General features: G+C 42.1%; 2 protein-coding genes across 4 annotated transcripts in view; one reads left to right on the top strand and one right to left on the bottom strand.

The window, feature by feature from the left end:
• PFKFB1 (6-phosphofructo-2-kinase/fructose-2,6-biphosphatase 1) overlaps positions 1-15,263 on the bottom strand; it is a 102,485-nt gene extending 87,222 nt beyond the window's left edge. For all 3 annotated transcript variants that reach the window (XM_044234462.1, XM_044234460.1, XM_044234461.1), the window contains exon 1: positions 15,165-15,263. In XM_044234462.1, the coding sequence (XP_044090397.1) occupies positions 15,165-15,192 (28 nt within the window). In that variant the 5' untranslated portion in view covers positions 15,193-15,263. The remainder of the gene's footprint in view (positions 1-15,164) is intronic.
• A 2,616-nt stretch (positions 15,264-17,879) lies between these two features.
• On the top strand, positions 17,880-27,113 carry APEX2 (apurinic/apyrimidinic endodeoxyribonuclease 2). The gene is made up of 6 exons (XM_044236032.1): positions 17,880-18,158; positions 19,168-19,251; positions 21,198-21,378; positions 21,919-22,065; positions 22,798-22,867; positions 25,852-27,113. The coding sequence occupies exons 1-6, from the start codon at positions 18,002-18,004 to the stop codon at positions 26,758-26,760; spliced, it is 1,548 nt and encodes a 515-aa protein (XP_044091967.1). The 5' UTR covers positions 17,880-18,001; the 3' UTR covers positions 26,761-27,113.
• The last annotated feature ends 752 nt before the right edge of the window (positions 27,114-27,865 follow it).

The following is a 27,865-nucleotide window of genomic DNA, read 5'->3' as shown; positions in this document are numbered from 1 at the left end:
GTAGAGGAAACATTGCTCAACTTCATAAAATCTATCTATGAAAAACCCACAGTGAATATCATTCTCAATGGGGAAAAGCTGACAGCCTTCCCTTTGAGATTAGGAACACCGCAAAGATGCCCACTCTCACTGTTGTTATTCAACATAGAACTAGAAGTCCTAGCAACAGCAATCAGACAATAAAAAGAAATAAAAGTTATTCAAATTGGCAAAGAAGATGTCAAAGTCTCTCTCTTTGCAGATGACATGATACTTTATATGGAAAACCCAAAAGACTCCACTCCCAATCTACTAGAACTCATACAGCAATTCAGTAATGTGGGAGGATACAAAATCAATGCACAGAAATCAGTTACTTTCTTATACACTAACAATGAAATTATAGAAAGGGAAATTAGAGAATTGATTCCATTTACTATAGGACCAAGAACCATAAGATACCTGGGAATAAACCTAACCAAAGAGGCAAAGAATCTGTACTCAAGGAAGTACAGAGCACCCATGAAAGAAATTTAAGAGGACACAAAAAGATGGGAAAGCATTCCATGCTCATGGATCAGAAGAAGAAACATTGTTAAAATGTCCACACTGCCTAGAGCAATCTATACTTTCAATGCCATTCCGATCAAAATTCCACCAGCATTTTTCAAAGTGCTGGAACAAACAATCCTAAAATTTGTATGGAACCAGAAGAGACCCCAAATTGCTAAGGAAATGTTGAAAAAGAAAAACAAAAGTGGCATCATCACGTTGCCTGATTTCAAGCTGTACTACAAATATGTGATCATCAAAACAGCATTGTATTGTCACAAACACAGACACATAGACCAGTGAAACAGAGTCCAGAACCCAGTTATGGACCCACAACTCTATGGTCAAATAATCTTTGACAAAGCAGGAAAAAATATCTAGTGGAAAAAAGACAATGTCTTCAATAAATGGTGCTGGGAAAATTGGACAGCTATGTATAGAAGAAATAAAGTTGACCATTCTCTCAAAACATACACGAAGATAAACTCGAAATGTATGAAAGATCTCAATGTGAGGCAGAAATCTATCAAAATCCTAGAGAAGAACATAAGCAGTAACCTCTTCAACATCAGTCACAGCAATTTCTTTCAAGACTTGCCTCTTGAAAGGAAAGGAAAGGCAAAGGAATAAAAGTGAAAATGAAATTTTGGGACTTCATCAAGATCCGAATCTGCACCGCAAAGGAGACAGTCAACAAAACAAAGAGGCAACCCATGGAATGGGAGGAGATGTTCACAAATGACACTAAAAAGAGCTGATATCCAATATCTATTGACAACTTTTCAAACTCAACATCCAAAAATCAGATAATCACGTCAAAAAATGGCAGAAGACACGAACAGACACTTCTCCAAAGAAGACATACAAATGGCTATCAGACACATGAAAAAATGTTCATCATCCTTAGCCATCAAGAAGATTCAAATCAAAACCATATTGAGATACCACTATACACCATTTAGAATGGCCAAAATTAAAAAGAGAGGAAACAACAAGTGTTGGAGAGGATGTGGAGAAAGGGGAACCTTCTTAAACTGTTGGTGGGAATGCAAGTTGGTGCAGCCACTTTGGAAAACAGTGTGGAAATTCCTTAAGAAATTAAAAATAGAGCTCCCCTATAACCCTGCAATTACACTACTGGGTATTTACGCCAAAGATACAGACGTAGTAAAAAGAAGGGCCATCTGTACCCCAATGTTCATAGCAGCAATGGCCACAATTTCCAAACTGGAAGGAGCCAAGATGCCCTTCAACAGACGAATGGATAAAGAAGATATGGTCCATATATACAATGGAGTATTACTCGTACATCAGAAAGCATGGATATCCAAATTTTGTATCAACATGTACAGGACTAGAGGAGATTGTGCTGAGTGAAATAAGTCAAGCAGATAGAATCAATTATCATATGGTTTCAGTTACTTGGGGAGCATAAAGAATAACAGAGAGGACATTGGGAGTTGGACAGGAGAATTGAGATGGGGGAAATCAGAGGGGTAAACAAACCATGAGAGACTGTGGACTCTGAGAAACAAACTGAGGATTTTGGAGGAGAGTGGAGTGGGGGATTGGGGGGGCCTGGTGGTGTGTATTAAGGAGAGCATGTATTTTATGGAGCACTGGGTATGGTGGATAAACAATGAATCTTGGAACACTGAAAAAAATTAAATTAAAAAAGAATTAAAAAACCCAAATAATCCAATTTAAAAATAAGCAACACGTTTGAATAGACAGTTCTCCAAAGAAGATATATAAATATCCAATTAGTTTATGAAATGATGCTTAACCTCATAGTCATTATTGAAACTCAAATGAGCATCATGAGAGAGATATCATTTCATATTCACTTAAGATGGGTATAATGGGGGCACCTGGATGGCTCAGTGGGTTAAGCCTTTGCCTTCAGCTCAGGTCATAATCTCAGGGTCCTGGGATCAAGCCTCACATCAGGCTCTCTGCTCAGTGGGGAGCCTGCTTCCCCCTCCCCCGCCCGCCTCTCTGCCTACTTGTGATCTCTCTCTGTCAAATAAATAAATAAAATCTTTTAAAAAATGAGTGTAATAATAAATGGACAATAACAATTGTTAGTAAAGATACAGAGAAATTAGAACCCTCTTATGTTGCTTTTGGGGATGTAAAACTTTGAAAAACAGTTTGGCCACTTTGAAAAGCAGTTTGGCAGTTCCCCTAAGCATCAGAGATTGAGTTATCAGATGACTCAGCAATTCTGCTCCTAGGTAGATATCCAAGAGAGTTAAAAACATAAGTCCACACAAGAACCTGTACAACAATGTTCATGGCAGCATTATTCATGATTGCTAAAAGTGGAACCAGCCCAAATGCCCATCAGTTTATGAGTAGATTAAGAAATGTGGTACAGCATTCAGTATAATATCATTCAGTTATAAAAAGGGGGTACCCTACACATGCTGCAAAATGAATAACCTTGCAAACATTTTGCCCAATGAGAAGAGGCAGGTTCCAAAGACTACATATTGTATGATTCCATTTGTATGAAATGTCCAGAACAGGCAAATCTATAGAGACCATAAACAGATAAGTGGTTGCCAGGGGCCTGAGGGGAAGGGGGATCTGGAATGACTCTAAGGGGTATGGAGTTTCTTTTGAGGGTGATGAAAATGTTCTGGAATTACTGGTGATGGTATACAACCATGTGAATATAATGAAAAACCACTAAATTGTATATTTTAAAACGGTTTATTTCAGGGATGCCTGGGTGGCTCAGTGGGTTAAAGCCTCTGCCTTCAGCTTGGGTCATGATCTCAGAGTTCTGGGATGGAACCCCACATCAGGCTTTCTGCTCAGCAGGAAGCCTGCTTCCTCCTGTCTCTCTCTCTGCCTGCCTCTCTGCCTACTTGTGATCTCTGTCTGTCAAATAAATAAATAAAATCTTTTAAAAATAGCATGGAGGACAAGGGGAGATGGAGAGGAGAAGGGAGTTGAGGGAAATTGGAAGGGGAGGTGAACAATGAGAGACTATGTACTCTGAAAAACAATCTGAGGGTTTGAAGGGTGGGGGGTGGGAGGTTGGGGGAACCAGGTGGTGGGTATTGAAGAGGGCATGGATTGCATGGAGCACTGGGTGTGGTGCAAAAATAATGAATACTCTTATGCTGAAAAAATTTAAAAAATAAAAAAAAAGAAAGGAGCAAAGGGGAAAAAAGAGAGAGAGGCAAACCAATAAACAGACCCATAACTCTAAAGAAGGAGCAGATGATCACCTAGGGGAGGGTGGTGGGAAGGTATTAAAGAGGGGATAGGGATTAACTAGTACACTTGTGATGAGTACCAGGTGTTGTATGGAAGTGTTGAATCATCATATTATATATATCTTCAACTAGCATTATGTTGTATATTATCTAACTGGAATTAAAATAAAATCTTAAAAAATGGTTTATTTCACAGTATGTGAATTATATCTCTATCAAAAATAATTTTTTAGAAAACATAGGCAAAGTTATACGAAGCAAATATTAAGCTAAATGAAAATAATGTAATAACAATGTGGAAAATTTTTCATTTTAGGGCAAAATGCCAAAGATATTAAATTATCAGAAATAATTTCCTTACACATTGATAAAATATTAAATTCACCAGGAAGATATAGCAGTTGTAAATTTTTATAATTAATTATAAAACCAAGACTGACATAGTTATAAGAAGACAACAATAAATTTTTCATATCAATAAGCAGACATTACCCCAGAAAAATGTAGACCATTTGAGCTAGATTAAGAAACATAACTTAATTCAACTATATACTACACTAAACCCAACTATAAAATGTATATTTTTTCAAGTGCTTATGGAATGTTTACTAAAAGTGACCCTTTGTTTGTCCATAAAGCAAATCTAAATAGATTTTGAAGAACTGAAACCACAAGAACTTTGTTCTCTGACAAGAATGCAATCAAACTAGAAATGGCACCAAATTCCTGGAGCCCTCCTACTATGTCAGGCATTAACCCTTTAGTTGTTAAATGGTGATTAGTAGGTCCCAGCTGTCCTGAGTAAAGGGGTGAGGTTCCCAGGACAATGGGGTAAGTGGTGGGGAAATTAAGAAAGCCAGAACAGTGTTTATTTTTTAAATAATCTGGAAATATTTTAAAAATTCTTATGTCCATACAATTATGCATCTGAGGACTATCAGTCCTATTTTTTTAACCACTTCTATTTAGTAGGTAAGTGATAGCATCAAATGCTTATACTCAAAAGTAAGAAAGTCTGAAAATTAATGAGCAGGCTATCTAACTCCAGAAGTTAAAAAGAAAAATCAAAAGAAAGTGAAAGAAATAGAATAATGATAAGAAAAAAATAGTTTAATAGAACACAAAGACAGAAAAGTAAAAAGCTAAAAGTTGATTATGTCTAAAAGACTTCAAAGAGTGACAAACTTCTGGCAAGACTGATCAAGAGGAAAACGAGAAGATACCAATAAACAATATTAGAACAAAAGAGAGGACATAACTGCAAGTGCAACATTTAAAAATCCGAATATAAGAACTCCAAGCAAATAAATTTGGAAAGTGATATGAGACAGAAAAATTCCTGGAAAACCATAATTTAATTTTAACAAGTAGAAATAGCAGACTGGAATGATTCTATAACAATTTAAAAGATTGCATCAGTTAAAATTTTTCTGATAAAGAAGATAGTAGGTTCAGATGTTTTTACTTGAAAGTTGAGCCAGATATTTGAAGAACACATAGTTCCTTGGATAATCTGTCAGAAAATAGAATGAAAGGAAATCATTCCCACTTGATTTTATGCCACTAAAATCAAATAGACATATATGAGAACCATGGAATAATTAGAAGCCAAGCTCACTCATGACCAAAATATCAAATTCCTAAATAAAATATCAATGAACTAAATCTAGCAGTTTTTATTTACCCTAGGACTGTGAGATTAGTTTAACACAATAAAAATCTCTAATGTAATTCACATTAGTAAATTAAAATAGAAAATTAACATGTCATCTCAAGAAATAGAGAATACACATTTAATAAAATTCAAAGTCTACTCATTTTAAAAAATTCTATTGGTAAACTAAGAATAAACTGGAGCTTCCTTTATTTTTTTAGATTTTATTTACTTATTTGACAAAGAGAGAGATTAAGAAGGAGCAGGAAGATGTGGTCCATATACACTATGGAGTATTATGCCTCCATCAGAAAGGATGAATACCCAACTTTTGTAGCAACATGGACGGGACTGGAAGAGATTATGCTGAGTGAAATAAGTCAAGCAGAGAGAGTCAATTATCATATGGTTTCACTTATTTGTGGAGCATAACAAATAGCATGGAGGACAAGGGGCATTAGAGAGGAGTAGGGAATTTGGGTAAATTGGAAGGGGAGGTGAACCATGAAAGACTATGGACTCTGAAAAACAGTCTGAGGGGTTTGAAGTGGCGGGGGGGTGGGAGGTTGGGGTACCAGGTGGTGGGTATTATAGAGGGCACGGCTTGCATGGAGCACTGGGTGTGGTGAAAAAAATAATGAATACTGTTTTTCTGAAAATAAATAAATTGGAAAAAAAAAAAAAGAAGGAGCAGGGGCAGGCAGAGGGAGACGGAGATCGGGCTACCCACTGAGCAGGAAGCCAGATGTGGGGCTTGATCCCAGGACCCTGAGATCATGACCCAAACCTAAGGCAGACACTAACCAAATGAGCCACCCAGAAGCCTAGGATTCTTTTAACCTAATGAAATTGACAATAAACTACTGCATTTTACTCAGTGGTGAACCTTTAAAAACATTCCCTTTAAAATTAATATCAACATAACAATGCACACTGTTAACACTTCTATTCAGCACTGTACTTAAAGTGGTGTGTTTGTCCTGGAGATGAGAAGTCCTAGGAGTGCAGTAATATAAGAGAAAAAGATATAAAAATATAAAGATGGGAGGTAAAGAAAGAAAATTGTCATTTACATATAAATTATCAAAATTAATAAGCAAATGATCAGATTTTCTAATTATAAATGCAATATACAAAAACTACAATTATATTTGTATACATTAGCAATAAACTGCTATAAAATGTAATCTTCTAAATGGGCATAGTTTACAATACCAACAAGAAATAAAGGAATTTCTTATAATGATGTTCAAGTGCCTTCAAATTATAAAACTTCACTTGAATAACATGAAAAGGCTTTAAATAGATGGAGAGACATGGCGTGTTTACAGAAGACTCAATGTCTCAGAGATTGATCTTAATTTGATCTTAAATTGATCTACAGAGTGAATGCAATTCCAATCAAAATCCCGAAATGCTGTGTGTGTACGTGTGTGTAACTTGAAAAGCTGATTCCAAAATTTATGCAGACAAAAAATTTTACTGCAGTATTGTTCATAACCAAAAACTAGAAACTACGTTAAGTGTTCCTCAAAAGTTAGATGGATAGGGGAACCTGGGTGGATCACTGGGTTAAGCAGCTGCCTTAGGCTCAGGTCATGATCCCAGGGATCTGGGATAGAGTCCTGTATCATGCTCCCTGCTCAGTGGGGAGTCTGCTTCTTCCTTTGACCCCCCTCTACTCATGATTTCTCCCTCTCTCATGCATTCGCATGCTCTCTCTCAAAGAAATAAATAAAATCCTTAAAAGAAAAACAGATGGATAAACAAACCATGAGGTATTCACAAAATGTAGTATTACACAGCAAAGAGAATAAGCAATTTAACTATATGCAAAAATAATATAGATGGCACACAAAACAAAACATTGAATGAGAAAACAAATCTGGATGGACATACATAGCTTTTCAAGCACTTTATACACGTTAATGCATTTAATTCTCAGAACCACATCATTGATTGTGTTCACCTCTTCACCCACCACCCTCTTTGAAACAAGGTTGGTCTAGAGAGGATGCTCCAAGCAAAAGATAATTTAGATCCTTTGGTGGTAAATAGACTCCCCAGCAAGGGAGGTGAGGCAAACACTAAGTTTATTGTGTCTGCGGGCTGACATAATTCAGTCAATCACTAATGAGTAACTGTCTTGTGCACATAGAGCCAAGGCTTGCCTATGGTGAGTAGTAGAGTGGAAGTAGAGCATTAAACTTCTGCTATGTGCCAGGTTCTGAGCTTGATGCTGAGGATACAATGGGCAGAAAGACCACACACCCACCTTCTTGTTTAAATAATAACTAATATTTATGGAGCACTTACTATAAGCTGGACATTCTAAGCATTTTATATATTTTACTCTCTAATCTCCACAACAACACTATTATTCACTTCCTTTTACAGATGAGGAAATGGAAGCACAGGTAGGTAAAGAGACTTCCCCAAAGTCACAGAGGCCGGAGGTGGGAGAGCCGAGATTCAAACGTAGGCAGTCTGGATCCAGACCTCCAAATCACTGAATCATCCCAACAACACAGTGTGAGAAATAGTTATTAGTTCTGTTTTGCATCTGAGGAAAGAGAGGCTCAGAACTAATGTAAGCACGTTTGTTTTGCACCCTCTATGTGACAGAGACTATATTAGGTGTTTTTTTTTAAGATTTGTTTATTTATTTATTTGACAGAGAGAGAGAGAGATCACAAGTAGGCAGAGAGGCAAGCAGAGAGAGAGAGAGGAAGGGAAGCAGGCTCCCTGCTGAGCAGAGAGCCCGATGTGGAACTCGATCCCAGGACCCTGAGATCATGATCTGAGCCGAAGGCAGCGGCTTAAGCCACTGAGCCACCCAGGTGCCCCTATATTAGGTGCTTTATGTATATTATTTCTACAACCTGAAAGATAGAGTTCATGGGAATATAAAGGTCCTAATTCTGGAGGACCCAGGTATGCAGAGACTGGTTTGCCTGCTTGCCAACTAAACCCAACAGCCCCTCAGAAAGAATTAAAGTGGTTGACTGTATGGGAGTGGGATGTAATTCTCTGTCTCATCCAAGCTCCTAGATCTCTGGATGAATGAGTGAAACGACTGGTGGAGAAAAGCAAAGAGAACAGGAGGCTGGTTTTTTTCTGCCTCTTCCTCTTCTTCCTTTATCTACATTTTGCATACCACACACTTTATTTAATATCACACCTTATTTAATAAATAAGTATTTAATATTTATTTAGTATTTTCCAAGCAACTACCTCTCCTCCCACTAGCACTGAGCCTGGGCCCCCTATAGCATTAGCACAGAGGAACCTTGGTCAGCTGGACCAAAATGTCTGTGTCCCACAGTCCACAGTTGACTTAAGTCTGCCCACCTCACAGTTCCTCAGGGCATAATTCTTGGGTTAGAAACACCTTGGTCTACAACCCTCCCCTGTTATCTATGGGAAATGGTATACTTCAGTGTTTTAAAAAAAACTTTTAAAACTTTTGTTTTCAAAACTTTTGTTTGCTTCTCCTTTGTCTCTGATTTCTAAAATTGTCAAAGTGAACCCTACACAGCAGGCTGTTCCTGAGAGACCGAGTGTTTTCTCTCTCAAATTCCCAGAGCAGCAAAAGTGTCCATGTGTGCCAAGAAGGCAATGCAGGAGACAGGATACCCAGAATTTCCCAACTCAGACAAGTATAGATTTATTAGAAGAGGCTTGAGAAAAAGGAGGAGCAAAACTGACCAATGGCATGGGACTGTTGTGTATCCAGCACCTGTTCCCTGAGAAATTTTGCCAGCAAACACTACCTTATTTCAGCCAAGCACTATTAGACAGGACTAATTTACAGACACTTCACTGAGGTCACCAAAATGAAACATTCTAGGTTAGCAATGAACAGTTCCAATTTAGCAATGTCAAATTTCAAGCAAGAAGAATTTCAAAAAAGCTCTGGATAAGAAAGAAAAAAAGTGCCTAGTCAAAAATGCCATGGATTAAGATTGTCTTCACCTAATCCTCATTCTTTCTCCGTCCTTCATCTCTTTCTTTCTCTTATTCTTTGTCTTTTCTGACATTATCCTTTTGTTGTTCTACAGCTATTATATTCAACTGCTTAACTAGTCCAACTCTCAGGTTGGGCTTGGGGTAGATGTTGGGAGAGCATGTCTTTGCGGTTCTTCTACACCCACATTACCACCACCTTGAAGCCCATGAAAGCAAACCACACTTACAGCCCCTCCTCCGCTGTAGCCTGTTGTTGCCACTGCTGTGTGGAATCCAGATCTTCTGCAACCTGGTTTGGGTGAGCTCTCCCATCTCTTGAGACATCTTAGGTGTCACAGCTAATGACACCACTGTCCACAAAGTACTGGGTCTCACTTCCTGTCTTACTAGCTGTTTCTTCTGTTAATGTGGCCAAAGCAGCAGGTGGACAAAGTTGGGACAGGGAGGTGCACTGGACTTATGAGCCCTCTGGCAGCCTGTCTCCAGCCCCCTCTCCTCTTTCCAAGTCCTTGCTTGACTTGCCTGCCTCTGTGCCTGTATGTAACAGTGGGGGCTTGGGTGCAGAGAGAGAGGTTGGGCAGAGGTCAGCAGAGGCCTCTGAACTTCAAGGGCTGTGTACATAGCAGATAAGTTGGAGCCCAACAGGGAAGGCAGCCAGCAAGACTGGCCAGATATTTTCCTCCAATGAAGACAGGACTAGTAGAACATGCAAATGAAAGACCAAAGATCATGTGCTTATATCCTGTGTGGGGTGGAAAAGGTAAAGGTGATGAAGTCAGGTCTCAGCCACTTTCACAGTTTTGAAATAAAAAAAAAAATGGGCCCAACTAGAATGTCAGGCTCTAACCCAGAAACAGAGATCCGCATCAGAAATTCAAGGTTCTTGAGTACAAACAAAATCCCTACTGAAAAATGCAATGTTTTGAGCAAGCAATCAAAAACCAGAGCTGGAAGTGGAAGGTTCATTATCTCACTGCTTCCCCCTACCCAAAATATTATTGCAACTCTTGTCTTTCTGTGAATTCTGCTGCCCTTCCTACCACAGGGCCTCTCCCTCCTAAAATGTGCTGCTTGGGGGCTCTCTTGAGAGGGAGGAGCACCATCTGATCATCTTTATGTTCTCTCCAGCCATGGCTAAGTAAATTAGAGTAAACCTGACACCTTGGGAAGAAAAGTGAATGCAGCCATTTCTGTGAGGAGACATAGTAAGCACTGCACACATGGCTGTCAGCTGCCATTACATGCCCTAGGGAGAAAGGCATCATGATCTGATCCAGAATCTGACTACAGTTCTTCAGGCCAAGCTGTGGAGATGGAGGTTTAGGGTGAAGGCTGCAACAGGCTGAGTGTGGGGAGCAGGGAGCAATGACCTCAAAGTAGGACAAGTCCATAGGCCAGATTCATCCGACCCACATGAGTCTACTTTACCTTCCCCCATTCCCCTAAGGGGAAGAGCACATGCAATGACACAGTTTACCTGGAATATGTCCAAGTGTACTTTTACTTCATTCTTTTGCAACCTTCCCACCCCCTGATGAATCTCCAATGATTGGCTACAAGGAATCTCAACTTTCTTCCATTGAGCTGGGCTACACAGGAACAAGCTCTTGGGTATAGAAATCCCTAATCCCTTTCCTCCAATGCTCCTGGCTACACTTTGCCTTTTAAGAAGCTCCTTAAAAGTTTATTCTTAGTATCCTAGTTTATACAAAGGTTAGATTCCAGTTGTGTACAAATCATTCCAAATCTTCAGTACATTTTGGAGCCTGCCCATCTAAATTAATCTACTGAGACAGCGTGAATCGTGGTGGTTAACAGCAATGGGCTGTGGAGCCATACTACCTGAGTGGAATCCCACCTCTTGCCCCATTATGAGATCCTGGGCAGAAAACTTAACTTTACGGTGCCCCAGTTTTTTCATCTGATTAGAGTTTCTACCTACTTTTTTAAGATTGTTGAAAACTCAACATGTTAACACATATAAAGCAACCTGGGAAATATTCAAAATACATTAGTCAACACCTATTCCCTTTGTGAATTAAATGATCAATCACCTCTTGGGCTGATCTGAAACTTCTAATGTAATTCTGGGTATACAAGAAACAGTAAGGGGAATTTATAACATATAATAATGGGTTAACATTTATAATCAAGAGCTCCTGCCAATCAATAAGAAAGATAAATTTATTTTTACTTTTTTGGTTTTGTGATACAGAAGGCCCTAGAAACCATTTCATCCAACCTTCTCTGTTAAGAAAGTGGGGCCTATAGCGGGGAAGTATTTCCTAAGGTCCTGTGCCCAAGCAAGTTCCTAAGTCAGGAGTAGAACACGGGGGACCTCATTTTCCCAGTCAAACGCTTTGTTGTTTTTGTTGTTAATTGATCAATTTAGCTTGACTAAAGAATGTGGTGCTCCAAATGATCTCAGAACCTTCAGAGTCTGAGAACTAGACTTTGGAAGAGATACAACTCTTAATTTTAATGAGTCTCCTAATAAGTATTACTCTGCAAATGCTATTTTTTTTCCTCAGCATTGGCTTTGTTAGCTACTGAGTTTTTTTTTTCTTTTTCTGACATTGCAGTATTACGTCTTTTGTATATTTTTGTATTACTATTTTAACTGAAGTATAATTAACATGCAGTGTTATATTAGTTTCAGGTGTACAGTATAATAATTCAGTAAGTCCATGCATTTCTCAGTACTCACCTAGGTAAGTGTACACTTAATCCCCTCTACCTATTCTACACCTCCCCTCATCTGCCTCACCTCTGGCAACTACCAATTTATTTTCTGTATTTAAGACTGTTTTTTGTCTTTTTTCTTTGCTTCTTAAATTCCACAAATGAGTGAAATTATATATTTGTTTTTCTCTGACTGATTTACTTATCATAATACTCTCAAGCTCCATCCATGTCATTGTAAATAGTAAGATCTCGTTCTTTTTATGCTTTTTACGTCTGAATAGTATTCCATTGTGTGTGTATAAGTAGGTATGTGTATGTGTAGAGATTATACTCAGATCCATTCATCTATTGATGGATACCTGGGCTGCTTTCATATCTTAGCTTTGTAAATAAGGCTGCAATAAATATAGGAGTGTATATATCTTTTTTTAGTTAGTGTTTTCATTTTCTTTGGGTAAATACCTAGTAGTGAAATTGCTGGATAATATGGTATTTCTATTTTTAAGTTTTTGAGAAAAGTCCATACTATTTTCCACAGAGGAAATTTGCATTCCCACTAACAGTGTAAAATGGTTCCCTTTTTCCCCACATCCTTGCCAACACTTTTTATTTGTGTTTTTTATTTTAGCCATTTTGATAGATATAAGGTAATATCTCATTTTGATTTTTTAAAAAGATTTCTTTATTTATTTGACAGACAGAGGTCACAAGTAAGCAGAGAGGCAGGCAGAGAGAGAGAGAGAGGGAAGCAGGCTCCCCACGGAACAGAGAGCCTGATGTGGGGCTCGATCCCAAGACCCTGGGATCATGACTTGAGTGAAAGGCAGAGGCTTTAACCCACTGAGCCACCCAGGCGCCCCTCATTTTGATTTTCAATGCAAATAATCTTACATGTAAAGTTTCCATTGCCCACAAAGTAACAACATATTCCATATCCTAGTTGCTCCTTACAAACATTCTCACTAGTCTCATAGGGAAACTAAGGTCTAGGCAGGGGAAGTAGCTTGTCCAAGGTAACTGAACCAGTCATATGAACCTCCATCTCTCTTTACAGTTTTGTCCTCATGACCCTGACAAGAGGCAGAAATGTAATTTTAGCAGCAGGAAATCTGAGATAGGAGGCTAGCAGGCTATTGGCAAGGTCTGAAAGGGTAAGCCTGGGGTCCAGGCTTGAAAATTCAAGTTAAAGTTGCCTAGAACTGGAACTAGCTAGCTGGTTATTTATTGTTGATGTGTTGTTTTGTTTTATTTTGCTTTTGTGTCACGTGGGCTGTCTGGTTTTTGTTTGTTTGTTTGTTTACACTGTTATCAACTTTGATCCTAGAGCCAGGAAAGCTAAACAAGCTTTGTGGAAAGTTCTCAGGATGGCTGTTCTAAATCAAGCTCCAACCCAATTCTCTAGCCATGTTTCTTTTTAGACCCCCATGCTTAAACTGTACCGGCTAACTCCGTGAGTTCCCAAACATAACATGACATGTACTTTTTACCTCTGGGCCTTTGCTCCACCTGAAATGCCTTCTCTTTCCTTCCATTCTCAATGAAATCTGACTCACTCCTCAAGAACTGGTTCAATGTTGCCTCTTCTGGGAACCTTTCCCTGTAACCTGGGACAGGCATTATCTTTGGTTCTCATATTGTCTATATGCTTCTATTTATCTGAGCATGTATCTACCAGTTTTTACTGGTATACTTCCTTACTGGACTGTGAGTTCCTTGAGGATGGGGACTAGACCTCGATGATCTGTGATCAGTGTTTCCAGTGTCCAGCTCAAGTCCTGGCAAAGAGGAGACACTTGCTTAATGAGTAGTTGTACAATCTGTATCTCTCTTTCCTTGATGAGATGAACATATACACAAAGAATCCCCGTTCAGGAAGGTAAACATTATAACTGAGATCTATGCAGGGAATGGGGTGGGCAAACTAACTAGATCTGAAAGTAGAAGGAGGTATCTAGAAAGTTTCTCAACCCTGAATGTGGTAGAATAGAATAAACAAAATACGAAGTCCCCTACCCTGAAAAAGCCCAATTAACTGGTAGCAGAAAAAGAGTCCACTTTCACTTAGTATCAGAGACTCACTCAAGACCAAGATCTGAACCACGAATTCTAAAATGGGGTTAATTATAGGGAGAAAAAGCACACAGTGTGACTTCCTGAGGCCCATAGATCCTAACCATCCTCCCAAAGTCAGGGGGTATGTAGGAGAATCCTATTAAATGCATTATTAAGACCATACCCATGGGTTACAAAATCACAAATGGGGTATCTCTATTAGTAATTCTTGGGAGTGTGTGGGTATAAATGCATTTGTGAGGGGTAAGAGTATACAGGGGAGATTGGCCACATGCTTGTAGTTTATGAGCTGATACGTGAGTATTAGGCCTTTTGTGGCAGCAGCTTAGGTACCACTTCCTTTGCAGCCATTGCCCTGGTTCACTATTCCCCCACTATATTCAACCCCATGCCTGGGGCCCAAGGCTCACTACATCCTAGTCCTAAGAGTGGCTCTCTACAGACCATAGTCACTCTGGGAGAAGAGCTGGAGGCCTGTGGGTGGTATTACCCATGGAGGCGATAGAAAAATACCAGGACCACTAATCTCAGACAGAGCATGGAAAACCTGAAACATCTCCAGAAATTTGGTTCCTGTTCTCCTACAGGAGACAACATTCTGAAGGAGGTAGGCCAGGGACTTCAATTTCCATTTCAGTAAGGAGGTTATTGAAGCCCAGAGAAGGTGAACGCCTTGTTCAAAGTACCACAGCAAACCAGACCTACTTTATACACCATGGCGAGATATAATCCCTACCATCCAGATCACTCAAAACTGGAATAGATTGAAATAGAGAGACTTCTAAGGTGCTAAGGAATTTCCCTTTTGGTCAGTGTCCCACAAAGACAGGTTGGGATGGATGAGAGATAGATAGATGATAGATAGATAGATAGATAATTAGATATAGATATTGTCTTTCCCTCAATTCTTCCATACCCTTTAAGGCACACTTCAAGTAACCCTATATAAAGAAAAATTACCAGAAAGCCTAAAGAATGGATTTGGATTTGTGTACCTCTATTTCCCCTTCTGTCTCACATACCTGTTCTCCTAGAGGTTTTTTCTTCCATCACTAATTATCCAACACACAGCTTTCTTGCATTCAGACCTTCAAAGCAGGTACAGAGATGGCGTCAAAGAGGGAGTCTGGAGGCGTTGGTTGGTTCCTTGAAAAGGCTGTGGAAGTACCCTTGATAAGAGGGGTATGCGCGCACTCTGTTGAAATACCAGCTGTGTTAGTTGTCAAGGAAGTTCCTGAGCCATCCAGAGCCTTTTTTCATCAGGCCAACCATGTGTTCACCTTGCCCCAAAGGTCAGAACTAATATTAACAAGCAACTGCAGAATGAGGAAATTAAAACCAGCAATGTAGACAGGCAAGATCTGGATTTCCTCGGGGCTGAGCTGCAGGTTGGTCTTCAGTGTAAATGGGCACGCTCTCTTACTAGACAGTGATTTGGCAATATGAAGCAAGAGCAATAAAAATGTTAATTTCCTTTGTCCTAGTTATCCCACTCCTGGGACTCAATCCTGAGCCAATAACCACCAAAGCATGAAAAACCAAAATTTTTATTTTAATTGTAGAGCTATTTAGCTTGATGGCAACAACTGGAAGGTAACCTTAAGTCTTCTTGGAGGAAAAGCAGCTCTTTGCACCTTTTATGCAGACATTGAGGATGTTGGCTCTAAGGCTATGGAATTCTGGGGAAAAAATTATGCTTGCAGTTTGGAGTGAGAAACCTAAGAATGCAAAGCCATGCTTTTCCTTGGACATTAGGCATGTCTATTATTCCTATTTTTCTGTTGTCAAAAACAAGTCACTAATCTGTTGCTTTTGCATTTGCCCTGTGTTTGTTTATTCCCTTAGAAAATAGTTATCGACTCCTAATATATGTTGTGCCCTAGATTAGAGGATGGGGCTAACAAGATAAAATCAGGTATGGTCATTGCTCTATGGAGCACCTGGGTGGCTCAGTCCGGTAAGTGCCTGCCTTCCCTGAGGTCATGATAGAGTCCCACACTGGGCTTCCTGCCCAGCTGGGAGTCCACCTCTCCCCCTACCTCTGCAGCGCCCTCTGCTGCTCCCCTGCTTGTGTGCACTCTCTCTCCCTCATAATTTTTTTTAAGACATGGTAATTGCTCTCAAGTTGCTGGCAGTTGTGTGACAAAAACAGAAATCAATGGTAGCTGTGCATTCAGATAAGTGCTGTGGCAGAATGGACCAGAGAGTGCTGTGGGGACCCAGAGGAAAAAATCTTACTGGGGAGGTGTGTGGGTGTTAGGAAAAACTTATTCAGGAAAGTATTCCTTGGGCTGACCCTGCAATTGCACTCCTGGGTATTTACCCCAAAGATACAGATGTCGTGAAAAGAAGGGCCATCTGTACCCCAATGTTTATAGCAGCAATGGCCACAGTCGCCAAACTATGGAAAGAACCAAGATGCCCTTCAACGGATGAATGGATAAGGAAGATGTGGTCCATATACACTATGGAGTATTATGCCTCCATCAGAAAGGACGAATATCCAACTTTTGTAGCAACATGGACGGGACTGGAAGAGATTATGCTGAGTGAAATCAGTCAAGCAGAGAGAGTCAATTATCATATGGTTTCACTCATTTGTGGAGCATAACCAATAGCATGGAGGACAAGGGGCGTTAGAGAGTAGTAGGGAATTTGGGTAAATTGGAAGGGGAGGTGAACCATGAGAGACTATGGACTCTGAAAAACAGTCTGAGGGGTTTGAAGTGGCGGGGGGGTGGGAGGTTGGGGTACCAGGTGGTGGGTATTATAGAGGGCACAGCTTGCATGGAGCACTGGGTGTGGTGAAAAAATAATGAATACTGTTTTTCTGAAAATAAATAAATTGGGGAAAAAAAAAAAAGAAAAAATAAATAAATAAAATATCTTAAAAATAGAAAAAAAAAAAAATAAAAAAAAAAATAAAAATTTCAAAAAAAAAAAAAAAAAAAAAAAAAGATAGGCTTTGAATTCTGGCTCTACCACTTCTGTGCGACTGGGATGAATTCACTCATTTTGTCATATTTAGCTTTAATACCCCTAACAGGGCTGTCCAGAGAATGAAACAAATAATGCATATGGAAAAGCCATGGGGTACATTGGGAGACAGTGCGGCTCTGGAGCTTGGGTAGCCCACGTAAATATACTGGGCCTCGCTTTTACTCATCTGAGAAATGGAGCCACGAAAAAGTATATGTTGGGTCATGTCCTTAGGAATGTTAAGAGGCCCAAGACAAATAATGGCTATAGGGTGGGCACGAGACAGCTTCCTCTCTTCCCCTCCCCTTGCTCTATAAAACCAGGGGCCTTCTCCTAAGTTTAATTCCACTGGAGCACTTCTTACTGCTCCCTCTAGCTGCACAGTTCCCTTCGAGCTTCCCCTCTCCCACACAAGCACTGTTACAGCGATTACTCCCAGGATGCCAGAGGAGCACTTGGAGGTAAGGTCAGTTGCACTGGGGGCGGGGCTTCGGTTGCGGCGCGGTTTCGTACGAGATTCCGCGGCTTAAAAAGTGGGGAAGCCCTATCCGGAAGTAATTGGAAGCACAGACAGGCTCTGACGCTTGGGCCACTTTGCGGCGGGAGGAGGAGGGGCCTAGGTGAAGGACTTTCTCTTGCATTCGTTCCTCCTAGGCGTCTGCACCGCCCCATCAAGTTCCGCTCCTCCCGCCAATGAGAACTGGGGGGATCGAAGCCCCGCCCCACTTTCGCCAACAGCTTTGTGGCGCGCAGGAGAACGCATGCGCCAATGCATGCGGAAGGCGGGATTTGACCAACTCGGGAGTGGGTGGTGGTGTCCAGCCATCCTGTGTCCCCTGGGTTGGGCGCTGACTGTGAGGTGTTGCAGTTCGCTGTTGAGATGTTGCGGGTGGTGAGCTGGAACATCAATGGGATTCGGAGCCCCCTGCAAGGGATGGTATACGAGGAGCCCAGCAACTGTGCCGCCATGGCCGTGGGGCGCATTTTGGACAAGCTGGATGCCGACATCGTCTGCCTTCAGGAGACCAAAGTGACCAGTGAGCGCTCAAAAATCCAGGATCCCTATCATACTTTATCTTTTACACTAACTTTTGTCCCCTACTTAATCTCATTTAACTTCACCATTTCTCTATTCGTAGAGTCCTCCTCTTAGTCCCAGTTCAGAATCCTGATCTCCTCCCCCTAAACCCCTATTTCTCACTACAGCTTGATGTCTTAATTCCTGCTTCATCTCCTGTCGTCAGCAAAGCTTTAATTCCCTACCCCGTGCAACCTTCATCCTGGCACAGATCCTCTAATTCCTACTCATTCTCCTGCCCCTGCTCAGTACCCCGAATTTGCTCCTCGTCACACACTGTCCAGCTTCAACTCCCAAATTAGATTCCCCAATTCTCTTTCGCTGCCTCGAGCTCAGATCCTTTAATTCCCACCCCATCTTTGCCCCCAGCTCAGACTCTGATTTCTTCCTTTTTACTTCACCATCTCAGATCCTCAGTTCTCCCTTCAGATCCCCTAGAGCTCTACCACCATTTCTCCTTCCCAGCCTCCGAACCTCTTATCATTTCTATCCCATGTCCCACGCAGAGATTAGATCCCCTGGTTGTCTCTCTCCCATCCTAGCTCAACAACCCCCATTCCTTTCCTCTCTCTTACACCCCCCTCTAAGACCCTCTAACAACTTTTTCTCCATCCCCAGTTTAGATCCTCTAATTACCTCCCTCTCCTACCTCATATCCCCAGCTCGGATTCCCAGTTTTCTCTCCCATATTCCATTTCTCACCTCCAGCTCCCTCCTTTCACCTAATCACTAGCTTTCTCCCACCTAATTTCCCTCCTCCCATTCCATAGCCTACCTCCTCCTTATTCTTATATCAATTCCCTCTCTAGTCCCCACCTTTCTAGTTCCTCCTCTAATTACCGATACTTCCTTTCCCTCCCAACTCTGGCTCTGATGTGTGCAAGGAATTAATCTACAACTTCGATTCCAGTCCTTTGTGTCTGGGGCCCTACCTTTATCTTTGACACAATCTTACATTTTTTTTGTAGGGGATGTGCTGAGAGAGCCTCTGGCTATCATTGAGGGCTATAACTCCTATTTCAGCTTCAGCCGCAACCGCAGTGGCTATTCTGGTAAATGGGGCTTTCTGGGGACTGTAAATTAGTGATGGCGGCAGGTTGGGGGTGAAAGGGTTTCCAGTATTTGATAAGGTAATAAGAAACTCAGGTTTTTACTTTTAAATTTCTTTTGAAGTTACAAAGCTGCTTTTAATACTTTGGGGTGAGTCCCACAGGAATAAAAAAATACTGGGAAAGGGTACCCCCACAACTCCCAGGATGGCCCAGGGGTTGAGAGGCTACCTGACGGGAAGGAAGCACAAAAGGGATCCACTGCAGACTTAGGGCAAAAGGAATGCCATTGGTGCTGGGACCTGTGAGCACTACAGGAGAAAACATGAGCATGGTGGGCCTGGCTCCAGATACACAGGGGAGGCCTAGAGGCTTAGACACGAAGCCACAAAGCTACTTGGGTTCCTCCTTCTCGTTTGCCTTTTTCTGCTTCTGCTGAACGATCTCTTATTCCCTCTGCTTGAAAATATCAGCAGAAAGCCTGTCACCTTGGTACTTTCCCTTAAACTAGTAGCTCTGCTTTTTCATATTCTTCTGGCGGTTGAGCTAACACTGGTTACCATGGGTCATGGCGACCGCAGCAGCTCTGGCCTACCTCCGTTGCATCCCCTCACTCTGTCTGATGTTGCAGGCCCCCAGGCTTTTAGTCCACAGAACTAAAGTCACATAAAGCTATGTGAAGGATAGTTTTTATGTGTAAAATTATCCTATTTGACTTGGGAAGCACAGTCAGTCATGTGGTAGTTAATTGTATGAGCTCTGGAGCCAGACTGCCAGGGTTTGAATCCTACCTCACTTCCTTGCTGTGTACCCTCTGGCAAGTTAATCAGCATTTTTATGCTTCAAGTTTCTCAGCTGAGAAATGGAGATAATGCTTACCTCCTACAGCTAGTACGGGCATACCTTGTTTTGTAATTATGTGTATGTTTATATATAGATATATGTATAAACTTAAATGTAAATAAGTATGTAACAAATATATGAATTTCTATATCTTTATGTGTTAAGCACTTTATTATGTTTTACAGATATTGCATATTTTATAAATTGAAGGGTTTTATGGCAACCCTGTATTGCAAATGTCTTGACACCATTTTTCCTGCAACATTTGCTCACTTCATGTCTCTTTGTCACTTTTTGGTAATTCTTAGAATATTTTAAACTTTTTTTTTTATCATAATTGTTATGGTGATCTGTGATCAGTGCTTGCAACTTCCTGAAAGCTCAGATGACAGCATTTTTTAGCAATAAAATGTTTTTAAATTAAGGCATACACATTTTTTAGACATAATGTTATTGCACATTTAATAGACTACAGTGCAATAACAACATAACTTCTATTTTCCCTGGGAAACCAAAATATTCATTTGACTTGCTTTATTACAATATTTGTTTTTTTGGTGTTCTGGAACTGAACTCACAATGTACTGAGGTATGCCTGTATAAGGATTAAACAGATTAGTCCATGTGATAATAATAATAGCTAACACTTTTTTGAGCACTTACCATGTGTTCATGTAAAACACTTAGACTAGTAGCTATTATTGTTCTGTGGCTTTTTAATTTTTTAAGATTTTATTTATTTGACAGAGGAGAGGGAACACAAGCAGGGGGAGCAGCAGCAGGAGATGCTCTCTGCTGAGCAGGGAGCCTGATTCGGGGCTCCATCCCAGAACCCTGGGATCATGACCTGAGCGGAAGGCAGATGCTTAACTGACTGAACCATCCACGTGCCCCCCTCTGGCTTTTTTAGATGAAGGAACTGACATTCCAGGATTTGAGTAGAATTGCCTCAGTCACTCGGGAGCCATCCATGGCCCTAGAGTTGAGAGAGTTGCTGTACAAGCCACACTAGATGAAGATGACTCGGGGGACCTATGTGGGGGCAATAAGCTATGTAATAGGCTATTGGCTTCTAGGCGCATTCAGAGTATCCTATCTACCTCCAGGTGTAGCCACATTCTGTAAGGACAGTGCTACCCCCATGGCTGCTGAAGAAGGCCTGAGTGGCCTATTTGCCACTCATGATGGGGACGTGGGTTGCTATGGAAACATGGATGAATTCACCCAAGAGGAGCTTCGGGCTCTGGATAGTGAGGGCCGGGCCCTCCTCACACAACACAAGATCCGGTAAGAGCCCACATCCCCCTGTCACTGAGCACTGTTGCTTCTACTGTTAGTATGGTGATTCTGAAGCTCACCTTAACAAACATATTCATCATGGAAAATGTCCCACATTTGCCTTTCTTGGACTCTAGTTCTGGCTGGGTTACTCACTGTGTGACCTTGGGCAAATCATGTTCCCCTGTGAGGTTTGAGTTCCCCATCTCTACAATGGGGAACTGGCTGGGAGGTTCAGCTCTCTTATTACCACAGGCACATCAAATGCAACTTAGCAGCTCATTGCCCCAAGTTGCTGTCTTTATGGATGTCCTGTTGTGAATGGAAGCACCATCACCTGGTTTACCTGGATGTTATCCTAGTGCCCCCCTCCCTGCCTTACCTGTAGTCAGTCCCCAAGTCCTGTGCATGCCAGTACATTCATGTCTTTCTGTCCCCTTCTTCACATCCATCCTACAGGCAAACATTAAGTGGAAGCCACATGGTGTGTGGGGAAAGGAGGCTTGGAAATGACTTTTTCTTGTGTTTTGGGGGGTGGTCTCTTCTCAGCACATGGGAAGGGAAAGAGAAGACCTTGACCCTAATCAACGTGTACTGCCCCCATGCGGATGCTGGGAAACCTGAGCGGCTGTCCTTTAAAATGCGCTTTTATCGCTTGCTGCAGATCAGAGCTGAAGCCCTCCTGGCAGCTGGCAGGTATTGTAAGCCTGAGTACTTGAGCTTGTTCTAGGTGCCCAACCCATTTAGGTGTCAAGCTCTATTGGAAGGATATGGGATCTTTGTCTTTTGAGTTCCTTTATAGCCTTGTTGGAGATATCAGCGTGCCTACCTGAATGGGCTCTGCACTGTATGAGCTGTGAGGACAGGTAAAGTGATACAGATATGGGTTTTGTACTTAGATACCTCTAAACACCTTTCCTGGCTCCTTTTACTCACGATGAGTCCCGAGGTTAGTTCTGCTTTATTTTCTTTTGTTAAGTGAGTGTATGAATCCCTACTACAGAGTAGTTTTAAGGATGAAATGAGATGAAGAAGCTAAAGTGCCCAGGAGCAAATGAAAAGTCTTGTCTGAAGGAAGGACAGGAAAGTGAGGGTGGGTTAGAGTAATCAAGGGATACTTCCTAAGAGAAGTACCTGGCCTCAACTTTGCAGGACTAGAAAGATACCATTAGGTAGAGATAAGTGAGATGGTCATGTCATATAGGGAATGATGTCATCTTTGGAGATCAGGATTGGATTGGTCAGGCATAAAACTTAGCAATATTATGGTAAGATTGGAGCTATGCATTGCTATGGGCTCCCATTTTGGCCTTAAAATGTGAGGAGGGGCTGATCTGAGTTCTTGGACCTAGAGGACAGTAGATGGGCCAGGACTAATGCTTCCCTTGCTTGAGTGTCTAGTTGATAATCCCATGTCATGTTTTTTAGCCATGTGATCATTCTGGGTGACCTGAATACAGCCCACCGCCCCATTGACCACTGGGATGCAGTCAACGTGGTAAGGCCCCTTTCCTCACTTCTGACTGTAGTTCTGTTTAGCCAGCCAACCAATGCTAGATTTTGGGTCCACGGGTAGCTTCCTTCATGGAAAAGCAGAGCTTAGTTTGAAATAACTTCTCAAAGCACTGAAGATTGTTCATTCACGCAGGAAACATTACTGTCTTGCCCTTGACTTGGTCATGAGCCATGTGCTGAGGACTCAGTTACCAGTCAGTTCTGGCTCTTGTCCCCTCAGAGGTTTCAGCATGGTGGGGGGGCTGTGGACTTAAAACCAGCCAATTATAGAAAGATATTTTCAGAGCTGAAGCAGAGATGGCAGTCTAGGGGAGCCTGGAGAAATGGGAGTCCTGGGCCAGTCTAGACATTAGGGAGGCATCTGAAAGTAGTTGAATTTTTTAAAATTAACATATAATGTATTATTTTTTTCAGGGATACAGGTCTGTGATTTATCAGTCTTACACAATTCACAGTACTCACTATAGCACATACCCTCCCCAATGTCCATCACCCAGCCACCCGATCCTACGCAACCCCCTCCCCTCCAGCAACACTTAGTTTGTTTCCTGAGATTAAGAGTCTCTTATGGTTTGTCTTCCTCTCTGGTTTCATCTTGTTTATGAAAATGGTTGAATTTTAAAAGATGAGTAAAACAGAGCTTTGGGGTGGGGGAAGCAAAGCATTCTAGCTTAAGCAAAGGCTGCAAGGTGAGAATTTGCTTGGTATGCATGGTGAACTGCAAGTACCATTCTTGTTAGGGGTTGACAGGAGAAGGGAAGTGAGTGGCAGGAGATGGGGCGGGAAAGTCCTTTGGGGGCCAGATTTTGAGGTCCTTGAATTCCACATTGCCTTGATCATTTCCCTAATACACTGTTTCCTGCTCGTGAACTTTAAATACTTCCCTGTTACCTCTGCAGTACAGAGAAGATATCTAGGCCTGGCATCGAAGGCTTTTTAATCTCCATTTCCATCCTTAGTACCCCTACATACTTTGTCCACTCCAGCTAGGTTATCTCCTCTCAGCCCATTGAAAAAGTTATTTTCATTTTTATTTTTCTCACTGTACCCTTTCTTTTGTTGTTGTTGCTGTTGTTGTATGAACCTTTCATCTTTGAGTCCCTCTAGGCCAGTGGTTCTCATTCCCTGACAGCACATTAGAGCAAGGAGCTTTTATAAGAATGTTAATACCTTGGTGCCACCCTAGGGATGCCTGGGTGGCTCAGTTGGTTAAGCGGCTGCCTTCAGCTTGGGTCATGATTCCAAGGTCCTGGGATCAAGTCCCACATTGGGCTCCTTGCTCACTGGAGAGCCTACTTATCCCTCTCCCTCTGCCCCGCTCATGTGCACGCGCTCTCTCTCCACCCCCCGTGTCAAATAAATAAATAAAATATTTTTAAAAAATACCTTGGTGCCACCCTAGACCAATTAAATTAGAATCTGTTGGTTGTGGGGCCAGGGTAGCAGTATGTTTTACAAGGTTCCAGGTTGATTTTCTTGTACAGTCAGGCTTCAGAACTACTGCCCTAGAATGTACAAACCAGTTCTCAGCTTGTTCACGAGGGGAGCGATCAGTAACTTATGCTGGCATAGTCTAACTTAGCATTGGGCTTAGCTCAGAGAAGGGGCTGTAGGAAGAGTCTTTTGATTAACTTAGAGAAGAGCTACATAAACAGATGTGGCTCCAAATAGGGAAAGTGAACAGAAATGAGATAATGAAAGAATGGTGGTGGTATTATGACGGAAGAGAGTGTACATTACAAAGTACAAGCCTTCAGTCCCTTCCTGCCTTATTTCTCATCAGGCATTAACTCAGTCTGTTCTTTCTCCTTCCTGCAATAGTGTCATATAACTTTATGCCTTTTCTTCCTAGTTCAGAACTATCATAGATCTCTCAAGTGCACCTCTTACGTTCTTCCTGCCAGGAAAAGACTAATAGTATCAGATAACATGACAAACACAGTCTTTCCAAAGTAGCAGAATATGTCCACTTCCCAAAAGCCTGGCTTTTCTAGTCTTCATCTCCCTAAATAACACTGTCATCTCCTTGGCTACTCCATCCAGAAGCCTGGGAATTGTGTTAATATTGTCTTTCTTCTCTACAGTACCCACAATCAATGGGTACTGTTGATTTTAGTTCAAAATCATCTCTTAATTTCGTTTTTATTTGTCTCCTCTGGCTCTACCCTAGTCTAAGTGATTATCATCTCTTGCTTATATGGACTATGATAGTTATCTCCTGCTGGTCTGCTGGTCCCCAGTCTGGTCTCCCTTTGTGTTTTGAGTTCATGCTTCCTCTCTCCACAGGCCCATTACAGAGGTTGCAATCACAATTTACAACACCCTCTGCCTGGGTTGCTCCTGCTCAGCCTTAACTTTCCAGCTCCAGATCACTTTCTGAAAGGAAGCCTCATTGATCCCTTGGACGAGCTCAGGTTCCCACCTTGTCTCTAGTACCATGCCTGGCACATAATCAGTGTTGTTTAAACGTTTTTTTCATTGAATGAGTGGGTGGGCCAGATGGATTGGATGGATGGATGAAATGGGGTTCAGAGCCAAAGGAAGTAATTAGGTATGGATTTCTGGAACTCCTCAGCTAAGGAGTTTGTGGGGGAGAGAGGAGATGGTCTGCGAGGCCTTTGACACCCACAAAATAAGCCAGATAGTTCTAGAGGGTTTAAATAAAAAGGTAGCAGTTTTCTTACCTCCTAATCCCAGTCCTACTTCCTAGAGATAACCACCTTTAACTTCCTGCTTTCCATCCTTTTGGTGAGCAGTTCTGAGAATTGCTTTGATTAAGCAAACAACAAGCTTTCAGATTTAACATTTAATCCCAGCTCTGCCAGTTCTGGGCCATGTGACCCTGAGTAATAGTCTTTTTTGGGACACTCACATTTTCTTATCTTATAAATGAACAGTTAGTCTAAGTCTCTTCCAATTCTAGGCATCTAGTTTTGCCTCTGTCTCATCCCTCTCCCTCTTCCCCAGGAATGCTTTGAAGAGGACCCAGGGCGCAAGTGGATGGATGGCTTGCTCAGTAACCTAGGATGTCAGGCTGGGTCCCCTATACGGCCCTTCATTGACAGCTACCGCTGCTTCCAGCCAAAGCAGGAGGGTGCATTCACCTGCTGGTCAGCAGTCAGTGGGGCCCGCCGCCTGAATTATGGCTCCCGGCTTGACTATGTGCTGGGGGACCGGACCCTGGTAATAGACACCTTCCAGGACTCCTTCCGGCTGCCTGAGGTGATGGGCTCTGATCATTGTCCCGTGGGTGCAGTCTTGAGTGTGTCCTCTGTGCCAGCAAAACAGTGCCCACCTCTGTGCACCCGTTTCCTCCCCGAGTTTGCAGGTACCCAGCTCAAGATTCTTCGCTTCCTAGTTCATCTCAAACAAGATCCTGTGTTCAAGCAATCAACACTGCGACTCAGCAAACAAACCCGGATACAGATGCACCGAAACAAAGCCCGTGTGCATTCAACCAGGCCTCGGCCAAGTAAGGCTGGCCCCAGCAGAAGCCAGAAAAACCTGACAAGCTACTTCCAGCCATCTTCTAATTGTCCCAAAGCTTCTCCTATCTCGGAGCTTCGTAGTGTGGTTGCCCTCATGACCCCAAAGATTCCAGAAGAGGAGGTGATGACAAAAGTAGTGGAGGGGCCGGCCAGTGCTTCAGAGGCCAAGGATGAAAAGGAGGTACGGACTTCTTTTTGGAAGTCTGTGCTGGGAGGGCCCTTGCCCATGCCCCTTTGTGGGGGTCACAGGGAGCCATGTGTGATGCGAACCGTGAAGAAGCCAGGACCCAATCTGGGCCGCCACTTCTATACGTGTGCCAGGCCCCAGGGTCCTCCCACTGACCCTTCCTCCCGCTGCAACTTCTTCCTCTGGAGCAGGCCCAGCTGAACCAACCCAAAGTACAAATGTCTGGCGTGGTCAACACTGTACATAATCTGAAGCTAGCTCCCTCCTAAGCTGCCTCTTTCTCCCCCAAGGACGTCTCCTTCTCTTCCACTTTCCTGATGAATCTTTTTCCTCTTCCTCTTCAAGCCCTCTCTGATTCTTTTTCCTGCCTGGCTCCTCCTCATTGGTGAGCTTCTTATTCCTTAATGCTGTGACCCAGTTCCCCACTCCACTTCTTACCTTCCTGTCAGAAGTGCACAGGAATAAGTTGCCCCAGGAAGTTGGTTTTAAACCCTTCTCTTTCTTGCTGAGAAATCTATCTGTGCCTGAATAAAGTCTGTATTTTTGTTTTAGTACATAATGTCATGTAGACATTTTGGATGTGCTTCATGAAGTTGAGTCAGACATTACCTCAACACTAGGTTTAACAGCTGCCTGTAGCCTGATAATACAACTTCTAGGAAGGGGGGAAGAAGGAGGAGTGGTACTACCGTAAACGTGCTCTGTAGAGTTGTAAAGGTTCCCTACACTGCTGAGGTTAGATCAGCAAAAGAGGTGGCTCTGGTGTGTTAGAAAGCTCAGGTGGGCTCTTCCCAACTGCTGTGTCCCACGGCTGCTACAAAATGGGTTATAGGGTGGGAAGAAATGGCCCTGAAGTTGACAGGTAGAATACAAATGTCAGCGGAGAGTACCTCCTAAGGAGGTAGTATCATTAGTTCACCCAGGTGTGCCATGCAGATGTTTTCTGTGCACTATGACCTGTAAAGATTGGGAGCATTTTCTTGAAAGAGTTCGTTATAGCCAAGTATTTTTCCTGCCTTGGAAAATAGAGCTAGTAGGTCCTTTCTATAGGGTTTCCAGTCTTACCAGTGAAAAGTCAATCCCTCGATTTTTGTTGAAACTATTGGGAAGGAGCCATTTCAAATAAACCTGCTAAGTGTCTCAGCTCTTCTTATGCAGCTCACTGTGTAGTTTTTGTCTGCCATCTTCCTCTTTCTGGATAAGAATCCCTATCAGTAAAATGGATTGGTCAGACCAACAAGTGATCTATGGTTTCCTCGTGGCTCTGCCATTTGTCTGAAGGGTCAGATATAATGCAGTTTTCTGT

Source organism: Neovison vison, chromosome X (genome assembly GCF_020171115.1).
Source record: "Neovison vison isolate M4711 chromosome X, ASM_NN_V1, whole genome shotgun sequence".
Classification (NCBI taxonomy): Eukaryota; Metazoa; Chordata; class Mammalia; order Carnivora; family Mustelidae; genus Neogale; species Neogale vison.
This window is presented reverse-complemented; position numbering and strand designations above follow the sequence as displayed.

Coding starts and splice junctions, on each gene's coding strand:
- APEX2 (XM_044236032.1), top strand. CDS start 18,002: ATGTTGCGGGTGGTGAGCTGGAACATCAATGGGATTCGGAGCCCCCTG. Junction 18,159..19,167: donor TCAGGAGACCAAAGTGACCA/GTGAGCGCTCAA, acceptor TTTTTTTTGTAG/GGGATGTGCTGAGAGAGCCT. Junction 21,379..21,918: donor CTCACACAACACAAGATCCG/GTAAGAGCCCAC, acceptor GTCTCTTCTCAG/CACATGGGAAGGGAAAGAGA.